At 39.0% G+C, this 13,958-nt stretch overlaps 1 protein-coding gene across 1 annotated transcript in view; it reads left to right on the top strand.

Annotated features, from left to right (window-relative positions):
- Positions 1-13,958, top strand: part of CNTN5 (contactin 5) — a 1,155,131-nt gene that overhangs the window by 1,135,146 nt on the left and 6,027 nt on the right. Inside the window, exons 22-24 of the mRNA XM_080642588.1 lie at positions 4,944-5,130; positions 5,564-5,676; positions 11,738-11,906. Coding sequence (XP_080498714.1) covers positions 4,944-5,130; positions 5,564-5,676; positions 11,738-11,906 — 469 coding nt within the window. The remainder of the gene's footprint in view (positions 1-4,943; positions 5,131-5,563; positions 5,677-11,737; positions 11,907-13,958) is intronic.

Raw genomic sequence — 13,958 nt, 5'->3', positions numbered from 1 at the left:
GCCCCCTTAACATTTCTTGTAATACTGGTTTGGTGGTAATGAATGTCTTCAGCATTATTTGTCTAGAAAATTTATATTTCTCCTTCAATTTTAAATGATAACTTTGGAGAGTAGAGTAGTCTTAGCTGTAGGTCCTTCTTTTTCATTATTTTGAATATGTTGTGCCAATTCCACTGGCCTGAAATGTTTCTGTTGAGAAATCAGTTGACGGTCTTATGGGAGCTCTCTTGTCATGTCACTAACTAACTTAAGAGTCTCTCTATATCTTTTACTTTTGTCAGTTTAATTATGACTTATCTAAGTGGGAGTCTTTTGGGGTTCATCTTGTTTGGGACTCTCTAAATTTGCTGGACTTATTTGTCTTTTTTCTTCACCAGATTAGAACATTTCCAGTTATTTTTTTCTTCAAATAGATTCTCAATCTCTTCCTTCTCTTTCTGGTATCCCAATAATGTGGATGTTGTTACACTTCATGTTGTCCCAGAGGCTCTTTAAACTATCCTCGTTTTTTAATTCTTTTTCCCTTTTGCTGATCTGAGTGGGTGTTTTTGGCTACCATGTCTTGCAAATTGCTGATTCGATTCTTTGCTTCATCTAATCTGCTATGGATTTCTTCTAGAGCAGTGGTTCTGAACGTTTTTAATGCCACGACCCTTTAATACAGTTCCTCATATTGTGGTGACCCCCAACCATAAAATTATTTTCGTTGCTACTTCATAACTGTAATTTTGCTACTGTTAATGAATCGTAATGTAAATATCTGTGTTTTCCAATGGTCTTAGGTGGCCCTGCTAGCGGTTCTCAACCTGTGGGTCGTGACAGGTTGAGAACTGCTGCTGTAGAGCCTAAGACCATCGGAAAACACAGATGTTTACATTACGATTCATAACAGTAGCAAAATTACAGTTATGAAGTAGCAACGAAAATAATTTTATGGTTGGGGTCACCACAACATGAGGAACTGTATTAAAGGGTTGTGGCATTAAAAACGTTGAGAACCACTGTTCTAGAGTTTTCTTCATTTAGATACTGTATTCTTCATTTCTGACTCATTCTTTTTTGTTGTTGTTGTTTGTTTCTATGTCCTTTTCTTTTAAATCCTCAACAGAGGATATGTGTTTATTGCTGTGGATTTTTTTTTTTTTTGGGGGGGGGTGATTGTTTGTTTGTTTGTTTTTGAGACAGAGAATGAGAGAGGCAGAGAGAGAGAGAGAGAAACATCAATGTAAGAGAGATACATTTATCAGTTGCCTCCCATATGCACCCCAATCTGGGATCAAAGCTGTAACTTGGGTATGTGCCCTGACCGGGAATCAAACCCATGACCTTTAGGTGTATAGGACAACACTCCAACCAACTAAGCCACACCAGCCAGGGCTCTATGTTCTTTTTTTATACTTACTGTCTCTTTCTTGAAGTTCTCACTGAATTTATCCATTCTTCCCTTAGGTTCCATGAGAATCCTTATAAGCATTGCTTTGAACTCCATATTTGGTAGATTGCTTTCCTCCATTATATTTAGTTCTTTTGCTTGGGCTTTCCTCTGTTCTTTCTTTGGAGCATGTTTCTTTGTCTTTCAATTGTGTATGCCTCTCTGTATTTGTTTCAGTATATTAGGTTGATCTGCTAAGTCTCCCAGTCCTGGTAGTGTGGTCTCTGTGTAGTAGGTATTCTGTGGGGCTCAGTTGTACTCTTTCTGATCACCTGAATTAGGTGCTCCATGACTGTCCCTTGTGTGGGTTTTGTAAGCCCTCTTCTTGTAGTTGAGTTTGATTGCTGTTGGCCCATCCATGGATGGGATTGATTCTCAGGCTAACTGAGTGTCAGATTGACCCCTACCACAGTGTACAAGCTGCTGTACAGGGGCTGACCCTACAAAGCAGAATTTGCCCGAGCAGTGTTTGGTGCCTGCCAAGGTCTCCTTTTTGGTGTGTCATTTGTGGAGCTAACTGGGTTGTATTATGATGTGATCTGAAGTTCTGGGTATGTGTTGTTTCTGGGCCTCTTGGGAGGAATTCTGGTGCAAGTTAATGCCAGATGCTTCCTGTGACTTTCTCTGGGCTACCTGTTAGGAGCTACAAAGCAACCCATGATTGGTGGCTGCCTCTGCTGGGCTCAGGAACTCATGGGAGGGTTGGTCCTAACTGCATACTAAGGCCAGCTCCCATCAGTACTGAGCCTGGGGCAGGTCAGTAAAAGGCCCATCGTACCTTAAGATTTGCCTCCAGCTACCAGCTTTCTGTTAGGCTTAGGCACTGAGAGAGCCTCTGGCAGTACGTAAGTTGTGTGAGGCAGGTTCTAAGAGAGTCAACAGGCAGGGTTAAGTAGGGCCAATACTCTAACCACTGAGCAACACCGGCCAGGGCTATCATATCAACCATATGTATATATGTGTATATATATATATACACATATATATGTGTGTGTGAGTGTATATATATATATATATATATATATATATATATATACACACACACATATATACATATATACATATATACATATATATATAAATTAGAGATCTGTGTAGATATATCAGGGTTCAGTTACAAAGAACTGAATTACTTCAACTACTTTAAGTAAGAAATGTTGTATTATAGGTATTGAATGGTTTACATTACTGAGTTAAATTAACACACTCTAGGGCAGCCGTGGGCAAACTACGGCCTGCGGGCCGGATCCGGCCCGTTCGGCTGTTCTATCCGGCCCGCGGAGCCAAAAAAGCGGAGGGTTCTCTTGCTCTCCCCTCCGCTCCTTTACTTTGAATTTATATTAGTTCATACAAACACTCCATCCATGCTTTTGTTCCGGCCCTCCGGTCCAGTTTAAGAACCCATTGTGGCCCTCGAGTCAAAAAGTTTGCCCACCCCTGGTCTAGGGTGATATTTCAAGAATGACGATTAAACCAAACTATGGGATCAGGCCATAGAGGAGGACACTGATATCTTCTGAAAGCAGGAAGCCACCAGCCCCAGAAACTCAGGCCACTGCCACGGTTTGGAAGCCACCATGGTCAGGATGGCACCACACTTAGGAGGCCTCTGTAACCTGGAAGCCTCCGCTATGTTTGTCAGCTCCAGAATCTCACCAGGCTCACTGCGATTTGCACCAACAAAATGGATGTCTTGTGCCCTGCATCTTGGCTCCCATAAAGCTAATGGTTAGACAGCAAGTCATTCATTAGTGTTGTCCCAGCAGGGGGAAAGAGGGAAAATAATGACCCCATTACTATGCTTGCCTGCAGAAAAGCAGAAGCTGTGGACGTTTAGCCTCCATGTCTCTTCTACATTCAAATCTCAGGCATGTGCATCTGACTGGCTGAACCTAAAACATGATGAGATTCCTAACTGTAAGGGACTCTTTAGAAAAATGTTGTTTGCTTCTTCATCTTCTTTAGTCCAAGAAGACACACTAGCATCAAGATAAAATGGATGTTGAACACTAATGTACCATATCCTTTTGGTTATTCAATATCCATGCACATGCTTTTCCCAATTCAACAACTCCCCCAGAGCAACAATTAGCAGTGATGATGTTCCATACTGACATAGTGCAAATATCTCCTACAAGTGAAAATGTACTCACCATCTCCCTGGAAAGAAAAGCCAGAGAAAGTTCCACCAGTCAATCCGTCCATCTCAGGGTGGAGGTTTATTCCTCCTCTAATGAAGTACATGAGAAAGTTACCTACGCACAGCTCTCTACATAAAAATATTAGAAGAAAGGAAGGGGCCTGAGTTATTTAATCCTTATATACAAAAACAGTACCAGAAAGAAAGTATGGCTATTACAGTCTTCATTTCCTAAAACTGCAGTTACCATTTATAATGTCCTTCCTTCTCTACCCATTTCTACTCCCGTTTCCTTCAGTCAGCATCAAGGCTGGTAGAGGCCTTTAATATAGTGTGTTGATGCAATATTATGTTTTTCTGAGAGGTAAGATCTTATAATGACTTCCTATAGCCACAACTGGAAATAGCAGCCCTAGGTATATTCCAGAATAGTTCAAGTTTCAACCAAACTACGCGCTGCCCACAGTGTACAGCAGCAACCTTCGCTGGAAGAGAATCTGAAAAATGTGGTGTGTGGCGTTCTAGCCTGTACAGTAGACCAAGCACCTGAAGGAGGACATGGGTGCCATGTCCACTTCTTTTACCACAATAACTAAATTGGGGAAAGATGATTACTTTTCCATTACCTCCACCACAATAAATACTTGCGGGGGGAAAACTGTTCCCCTGTGCACTTACGCATAGTTAAGGTTTAGTGCCAGAAAAAGTTAAGCTTTAGGTACACAGAGGCAATTACTGAATCTGATGAAGGGACCAAGTTTGGTATGAGACGAGCCCCAGGAGCTCATAACCAGAACAGATCATCTCAGTGCACAAAATGTGCTTTGACAAACAGCTCTTCCCCTCTCCCTCCTTCCCATAATCTAACAATATGCATTCTCGACATTTAGACCACTCCACATTATCATGAGTTTCTGTCACCTCTTCTCTATTAAACCCATACAGCCGGTGTGATTCACCTTTATTCCAGGCCCAGGAGGAAATATTCTTCATTCTTCTTTCTCAAATAATTCATTCAAAGTGCCAGGGCTTTGAAGGATAAATGGTTCTGATGACCTAGGAGAGGAGAGTACTTCCGTGTCTTTCAGTGATTCTTCCTTAATGTTCTTCATGCTCCCCGGCTACAAGGTAGCACCTCCCGTTGCTTTGCTGAGTACTGCTCAGCACAGGGGCAAATTGGGCAATGCACACAGATACAGATTGGGCCGCGACTAAGACTGTGATTTTAGCCTCATTAATAGCACCTGTTAATAGAATGATACAGGAGTAATTTCCTACAGATGCGTGTGAGAACCACTTTTTAAAGTTCAAATAATCACAAGCAGAGAGGAAATCTTAAAATTAATCTGTCATGTGATAATGTGTTGATAGGTTAGTTATCGGAAAGACGTGGAACAGGAAGATGCAGCAGAAACAGTCAAAACGAAGGGGAACGAGTCATCTGTCACCCTGACAGGACTGGAAGGAAATACATTGTATCACTTCACCGTGAGGGCCTATAATGGAGCTGGATATGGGCCACCGAGCGGCGAAGTGAGCGCAACCACCAAGAAATCCCGTAAGTGAGCGGCGCTTTTTGTTTGTTTCAGACTAAAAGGAACATCTTATAACATTTCTGAAAGCCACTTGAGGTACATCATAAGCAGAGTTGAAGGAGAGTTTAGATCCATAGTCTTGTTCATTGCTTAGATCTGACTTCCAAAAATAGCTCAGCAATTTCTGCATTCACAGTGGATAAAGGTTATTTTCCTGTGAAACAAGGCTAAGCGATTTTGACACGAAAGGGAGATAAAAGGATTCAGGTTCAAAAGCTCAGTAGAGTGACTATTAAAATGACAATTCTGGGGCAAAACCCTCCTTTCTGACTCTAGCTGGAAGGAACATATGGTGCCAGCCAACTATGAAGCACGCGAAAACACTGACATGCAAGGATTTAAGCGAGGAAATGTATGTAAGCCCCCTTGCCAGTTCTTTCACTTTTTATTTTGCAGCCCCTAGTCAAGCACCTGGCAACCTCAGGTGGGAGCAGCAAGGCTCTGAGCTTTCTCTAGGCTGGGAACCTGTCAGACCATTAGCCAACGAATCTGAAGTCATGGGCTACAAGGTCAGTGTTTCTTCACTCCCTCGGGTAGACGCTGGTCTCGAACACTGTTATTGTGAGAATGTATAATTTATAAGCCATGAAAAGACCCATCACAGCCCTAGCCGGTTTGGCTCAGTGAATAGAGTGCCGGACTACGGACTGAAGGTCCCGGGTTCGATTCTAGTTAAAGGCACATGCCCTGGTTGCAGGCTCAATCCCCAGTAGCGGGGAGGGTGCAGGAGCAGCCAAACAATGATTCTCTCTCATCATTGATGTTTCTATCTCTCTCTCCCTCTCTGAAATCAATAAAAATATATTTTTAAAAAAGACCATCACATACCAGTTTTTTCTCAGTCATTTTCCACCTATATTCCTAGAAAGAATTTCCTGCAGTAAGGAAGCCAAGGCAGCCAGAATTCATTCCCACTGCACAAGGCACAGGAAAGGAATGGGTAGGGAAAGCAACAGCAATTTGAGTAGAGGGTCCCACGAAGCACAGTGTCAGAACCCGCAGAATGTAGGCAGAGCATCCTGGCGTTCTCTCTCCACAGACAAACTGTGCTGGCAGATGGAAAATACTAGATGATTATCTGATAGAAAGACTTTCTATTAGCAAAGAAACAGAGGAAGAAAAAATGCTAGGCCAGCACACAGCGTTGGAAGGAGTTCTTGGAGAGAGACCGAAAGCTCCAAAGTAGATGTAACATTTCACATACGGTCATCCTGCTTCGTGTCAGCAAGAGATCTGGAAATAAGAGAACATTTAAATCATTTGTTCTTGAAAAACAACTTTGTCTCTGATTTAAAAATATATGTGGCCTATGTATTGAATTGGCTGAATTTCAAATTTTAGTCCATATGTCAGGTTCCGTTTAAACTCTAGACAGAATCATTAGTTGAATATTATTTATAGCAGAATTTAAAAATATTTCAATGGTAATATTTAGACTGAACAGCTTCATTTAGGTGGCTTTTCAGCTACCAGAGATGGTAACATTTTTGTATACAATGTGATAAAATTCTAAAGCTAAAAACAAGGAGTTATAAAAGAATATATTTTTAAGGTAAATAATATCCATTAAGAATATTTTAAGATGCAAACTGCAGCATTTCTTACAGACTGTAATTGGTATGGATCCCAGACACCCTCACATTCAAACATACACTCACCAATCTGTCATAATCCCCAAGGATATTGAATTTGATCATTTGGGGGTAGGCAGGGGAGCCATTTTCCGAACCCTTTTCTCAGTCCCCTTTTTTACATACCCTTCCCCCTGTCCTCACTACTTGTCCTCTAATGCAAATATACTCTTCAGTGATTAGGAGTAACAGTACAATGAGAGTGATAGACTAAGAGCCAGTATAAAACCTCATGAGCATTATGGCAAGCAATCTCCCAAACAGGAGTGGCAAATAGAACACAAGGAAAAGGTGGACGAAAGCAATGGCTTCAGGCACCTCTCAGGTGAGAGGAGAAACACCCTTTAACCTGGAGAATACCTGAGGTTGAACATAGGTGTCCCAGGTGAGGTGACCCTACACATGGTTCACAATTGCCATTTCTGTCTCTGTCGTTGCTCTTCCTTCTTATTTTATTTTTATTTTATTTTTTTGTCAATCCTCACCCAAGGATATTTTTCCATTGATTTTTTTTTAGGAAGAGTGTAATAGAAAGGGAAAGGCAAAGAGGAACATTGATGTGAGAGAAACACATCTATTGGTTTCCTCCTACACGAGCCCTGACCAGGATCTGGGCTGGGGAGGAGCCTGCAACCAAGATATGTGCCCTTGACCGGAATCAAACCCGGGACCCTGTGGTCTGCAGGCTGACTATCTACTGAGCCAAACCGGCTAGAGCTGCTCTTTTTATATGTGACTGTCTCCCACCAGGCTATATATGATTGAAGAGAAGAACTCTGTCTTATTCATCTCTTTACTCCCAGGGCTTCTAGAATGGATGAATAATCTAATTAACTTTGACCCAGGAAGAGGTATCCATCAATATAGACAGATGTTTTTGTTTGTTTATTCAACTCAGACATCAGTTAGGGCCTTCCAGACTCCTGAGATACCTGTCCACTTGGATTGATACTGTATGCCACACCCTGTGGAATTTTGAAGCCCACTCGTATATTTCTCCAGCTTCTCAGGGAGTGTAAAGTCTATGGCTATTCTAGTCTCATTGGTTTCCTGCATCTTAGCGCTTTCTTTCAGCTTATACTCATTCCAAATACAGACGCAGCCTCTTTCCTGTGATTCCCATAAATTAGAAAGACTCAGGTATAATGGCTTATACTATCCTCTCTACATCTGAGTATGCTTGAAATTTTTCATCATAAAATATTTAAAACAGAAGTAGCTTACATAATGTTACGTATACATCAGACTTCATGGAAATTTGGTAGGGGGAGATTATAGAGTGAAAGACACACAACACAGATACACATCTGAAAATTGCCCTTCAGAAAGTTTTGTTCTTTTTTATTTTTTATTTTATTAACTACATTCACTATGCTGTACATTATTTCTCCAGGACTTATTCAAGATCCTGTGCTTTTTTTCTTAAGTGTAGTTGGTATACAATATTAGTTTCAGGTGTATAATACAATGATTTGACATTTATATACGTTATCACTACACCAAGTCTAGTAATCACCTGTTACCATGCAAGTTTATCACAATATTATTGACTATATTCACTTTCACCTTTTTCATCAATCCCCCACTCCCTGCCTCTCTGGCCACCATCAGTTTGACCTTTGTGTCAATGAATCCCATTTTGTTTTGTTTATTGATTTGTTTCCTTTTTTTTAGATTCCCCATATAAGTGAAACTATATGGCATTTGTCTTTCTCTGTCTGACTTGTCTCACTTAATATAATACCCTCTAGGTCCATCCACGTTGTTCCAAATGACAAGATTCAATGCAGCCACTATGGAAAACAATATGGAAATTTCTCAAAAACCTAAAAAATACATCTACCATGACCCAGCAATTCCACTTTTGGGTATTTATCTAAAGAAAATTAAAACATTTAATTTGAAAATATAAATGCACCCCTATGTCCATTGCAGGAAAATTTACAGTAGCCAAGATATAGATGCAACCTTGGTGTCCTTCAATCTATGAATGGACAGACATGATCCTGTTCTTAAAAGTGCTTTTCAGCCACCCTACAGCCAGTGGCTTCTCACTGGTACTTGTGGTTCCAACTTCTTTTTATCCAGATTCTATTCATCTTACAGATTTCTTATCATCCACCCATTGCCACTGGGGATTGTGAATCCTCACCCTCTATAATGAAGAGCAATTGTCTCCATTAACTATTCCCAAAATGCTCAGCTGGTGAATAGGCCTTCAATAGGATCCATCCTTTTCAGGGACACTTGTGGGTAGAACCAGCAAAAATGTATTCAGTTATATTTTTAAGCATACACACCCTATTATTCTGTTACCATCAGGCATACACACTAGCTATTTCCAAACTGTGACTTGGAGAATAGCAGTTCTCTATTAATTTTTTTGCTTAAAAAACTCTCTATGGATGATACACTGGCTCTCAGTTTTTTATGTAACATTTGAGAATAGTCTTGACAATACATTAGACAATTTCCTTTGTGCCTAAAGATAGCTGTCATCGCAACTGCCGATCTATACACTTCCAGATTTTTAAAGCACTCTCTGAACTCTTTACTGTCAATAACTATTTCATACATGTCTTGATAACTCCTTAACCTTCTCATATTTCTCATTCTTATTCATCTTTTCTAAATTAGGATTTTAAAATGAGCCAAGATTCTCTAAAGCACCTAAGACTGACAATGAATTTAATGTCTCTTTTCACTTAGTATACCTACTTACAGACTCACAGCAGAACACCTCCCTGGATGTATTGATAAAAACCACATTTAATCTCAAACTCCCTTTGTTACCATCAGTTGATATTTTTTCTGCTTTCACCTTTTGTTCCTAAATCTCAATGGATCCACAAATTTGTCTTCAACTCTGGATTTTACAGCAACATTAGATATGCATTACTGGTTGCATTTTTCTTTGTCATAAGAATTGTAATTTATCTACCATAATAACAGTGTCCTCTAATATAGTCACTCCCCTGCCAATCCTCACCAATTTACATACATTCCCATTGCCATGTATTTGCTTTCTAATTACCTCATGTGGATGATCAGAATTCTAATTCATTACACTGCTACAGTCAAAATGAGAAGCATATATTCTGATACAATTGTCATTTTTTAAGCCAAAAGAAACTGCTGTAGGCATCATTTAAGAAGTGTTTCTGATTCCCCGTATCTTGACTAAGTACCCACTCCATGAATTGCTTTACCATCAAATATGTTTCCTATTGCAGTACATAATACACTTCATTGCATCGTTTCCTATATCCACCATGCCATAAGTGCCAGAAGGGCTGAAACCATATGGTCTTGTTCTCTGGGAAATCTCCAGTATATAGCACTATGCCTGGCCCACCTGAGAAACATTCAGTAACACTCTTACCACTTTGTAACTACATCGAGGCTATGGCTTCCTTCCTTATAAGAATTTCAGTAGATACAATTATTGCACATGTCATATACATTTATACAGAAGTATTTTTTTCTTTCTTGTATGTGGGTTAGTTCTAGTTAAAATCACTTTTTTATAAGAAAACAGTGTTATAGATTTTTGTCTAGGTTCCCAAGCCAGTCCATATTTTGTAATGCAAATGTGAACGCTGGCCATTGACAATGAACAATGATGAAGCAAAAGTAGCTTTATCTTATTACATTTCCCATGCATCAGGTCCTGTGCTAGATATTTCATATGCATCCTCTTATTTTATTCTCCTAACAAAACTATAAAATAAATGTTATTATCTCTACAGTAGAGGTACTTGAGGTTTAGAAAGGTTGCCAATTGGCCCACATATGCCCAAACAGGAATGCATAGGAGACTGTTTTTATTTTGAAGGAGATTTGTTTTGATTTCAGATCTGTATGATTTGCAAAGCTATTGATCTTTCCATTATGCAAAGCAATCATATTATAATATCAGCAATTAGGAAAAAGCACAGAAATAATTAAACTCGATAAAAATGCATTTTAACATATCTTCACTGCTGCTACTTGATTATTAGACACACACACAAAAAGGTTTATTGGGGGTAAATGAGTAGGAACAATATGATATAGTGAAATTGCTCTGAGCTGATCATGAGAATGCTAAACTAATATAATTTCTACCATAACTAGTCACATGAGCTTGCATAAATCTCATAATCTCTATGACCTTAATATTTTGATATGTAAACAGTATAATTCTGTATCCTAATTTGTTGTTCTGAAGCTCGGCCATGAATACATATTCAATTCTAGTGCCATAGATAAATATCTGAAAAAGGCTTAACTTCACTACCCAATGTATCCAAATGCCAGTTCACCAAAAAACAAGCAAACCACCAAAGTAAAATTAATAAAATGTTAAACTTCTCAGCCATTTCCTACATTAAGGGTTTACTATTGCCATATTTATCAAATTTTATTTTTACTTCTTCCAAATGATTAAAGGTTGACAGCTTTGACTACTTCCAGGATACTGTTTCTTCCAATGACCAAGAATGAAAGACGCCCAGTGATCCGCCCCCTCGCTACATACTTCTCTGGCCTCATTTCTCATGAGTCTTCCCATACGTCTTGTCTCTATTCCATACCCCAATAATATGGTTACTTAGTGCTTAGATGTATGTTTTCATCTTCTCTTACCTTTTTCTAGAATTCTTCTCCTCCCCTGGAACAACTGGTGAACTTGACTCATCTTTAAATGTTTAGCTCGGGCATCACCTCCTCTGAAAAGCCTTCCCTAACCTCCAGACAGAATTAAATTCTTCTGTGCTTTCAACAGCACATGGTATATACTTCCAACTGAGTCACATAGCACATGTATTACATTGTTTATGTATGTATCTAAGCTATGAGCTCCTTGTACTTAGCTCAGAGTGTGACATACAGTAGACAGTTAACATTTGAAATCCTCACTTGAATATCATTATACTTAAAACCCTGTTATCATTCCTAGGTTTTTTATAGGCAAGAGGGCCACAGCAACAGTCAAGTTATTGAAACACAGAAACCTCAAGCAGTAGTACCACTCCCCGATGCTGGAGTCTATATCATTGAAGTTCGAGCATCTAGTGAAGGAGGGGATGGAACGGCTAGTTCCCAAATCAGGGTACCATCCTATTCAGGTAAGTTTTGACATAATAGGATTAATTTGATGACCACTCAAAACATCAGGATGGTGTAAATTTATGGAAATTAATATGATGGATTGCATGGTCCAGAGATTTTGAAGGGTTTCTTTTCTCTCGCTGATTGCCATGTCATACTCTGATTAATGCAAATCATTGTAGTCTGCCCCAAATTGCAGAATTTCTGTAAATTCAAAAAAAGGAGATGACAGTTTCATTTAAATGTCCTCATTTGTGAAACTCCCTTGCCTTTCCTGATTTCAAGCAGTACCTTGTCATTTGGGTTTTGAAATATTGCTTTTAAACTGGTACAGCTCTAGTTTGACATACCTATTTCTCTATTGTCTTGACTTCCTTTATCATTACATGATGGAGCATGAGGGACAGGAAAGTTCAAAGGGAATGTTTTTTAAAATTAAATTTTGGTCATGTTTATTGATTTCAACATAAATTATAAATGTTATTGAGCATAAGTGTTTTGTTTGTTTTTTTCTAGTTTTGACAAATAACATTGTGTAAATTTAAGGAGTACAATGTATTGATTTGATACTTATATTTTGCAAAATGATTACCACCATAGCATTAGTTAACACCTCCAGCATCAAATCATATAACTGCCATTTCTTTTTTGTGGTGAGAATATCAAATCATATAACTGCCATTTCTTTTTTGTTGTGAGAACATTTAAAACCTTCTCTCTTAGAAACTTTTAAGTATATATCATAGTATTGTTAACTAAAATCACCATGCTGTACATTAGAGCCCCAGAAATTATTCAGACATTGTAGTTGTTAGCAATATTAATAATTTCTAGCTTTTACTGAGTCCTTTGGATTGCACAAATTTGGACAAAAGTAACCCTTTCACTGATGTAGTCAAAATAGGAAGAAAATATTGAATTAAATATGCAAATGTCCAAATAAGAAAGTATTAAACAATTTTCAGTAAAGACTTGTATAAAAAATGTTTAATGGCCCTAGCCAGTTTGGCTCAGTGGATAGAGTGGTGGCCTGTGGACTGAAGGGTCCTGGGTTCAATTCCGGTCAAGGACACATGCCCAGGTTGTGGGGTCTATCCCCAGTGAGGGTGTGCAGGAGGCAGCCAATCAATGATTCTCTCTCATCATTGATGTTTCTATCTCTCCCTCTCCCTTCCTCACTCTGAAATCAATAAAAAATATATAAAAAATGTTTAATGAACATTTAATTAATGTATAATTATAAGCATTATTTATTGAGCAATCATTCCCAAGCAGAACTGTCAACCTAAAGAGAAGAATCAAGTGCTATCCTGTAGGACTCTGCATGTGGCTCTATTACATTCCAAATATTTATTTATTTGGATTAAGACCAAAAGTATTGCATATGAATTTTTGATGCCACAAAGTGAGATAGGAAGAAAATGTAGGAAAGAAAATAATAAGATAGACTGAAACTTTGAGGAAAAGCTATTGACATAATCTTTGATAAGTAAAGTCTTGCATAAAAATACAAGATGAGATAAAGGATATTATTGGAATAATTGATAAAACTTGAATAATGTCTATAGTGTAATATTTGGCAACATTAACTTCCTGTGTTTTTTTAATTACTTTGTTATATGAGAAAATTATTTTTAGAAACTATGCACTGAAGTATTTAGGGGTAAAGGTACATCATATTTGAAACTGTAGGGTGACTCAGGAAAAATCTTCTATATATTTATAGAGAGAACTAGAGGACTGATGCACGAAGATTCGTGCAAGAATGGGACTTCCTTCCCCTGGCTTCCGGCACCACCTTCTCTCTGGCCAGAGCCGCCTTTCCACCTTCCCATGCTGCCCAGAGGCCCGGAGTGGCTGGGGCGGTGCAGAATGCCTGCGTCATCCCCATGGTGACGACGCAAGCGTCCTGCCCCTGGCTGCTCGGCACCTGTGTATGCAAATTAACCTTCCATCTTTGTTAGGTTAATTTGCATACTTAATCCTGATTGGCTGGTGGGTGTCGCAAAGGTACAGTCGATTTGCATCTTTCTCTTTTATTAGTGTAGATCAGTGGTCGGCAAACTGTG

Source organism: Plecotus auritus (genome assembly GCF_963455305.1).
Source record: "Plecotus auritus genome assembly, chromosome: 9".
Lineage (NCBI taxonomy): Eukaryota > Metazoa > Chordata > Mammalia > Chiroptera > Vespertilionidae > Plecotus > Plecotus auritus.
This window is presented reverse-complemented; position numbering and strand designations above follow the sequence as displayed.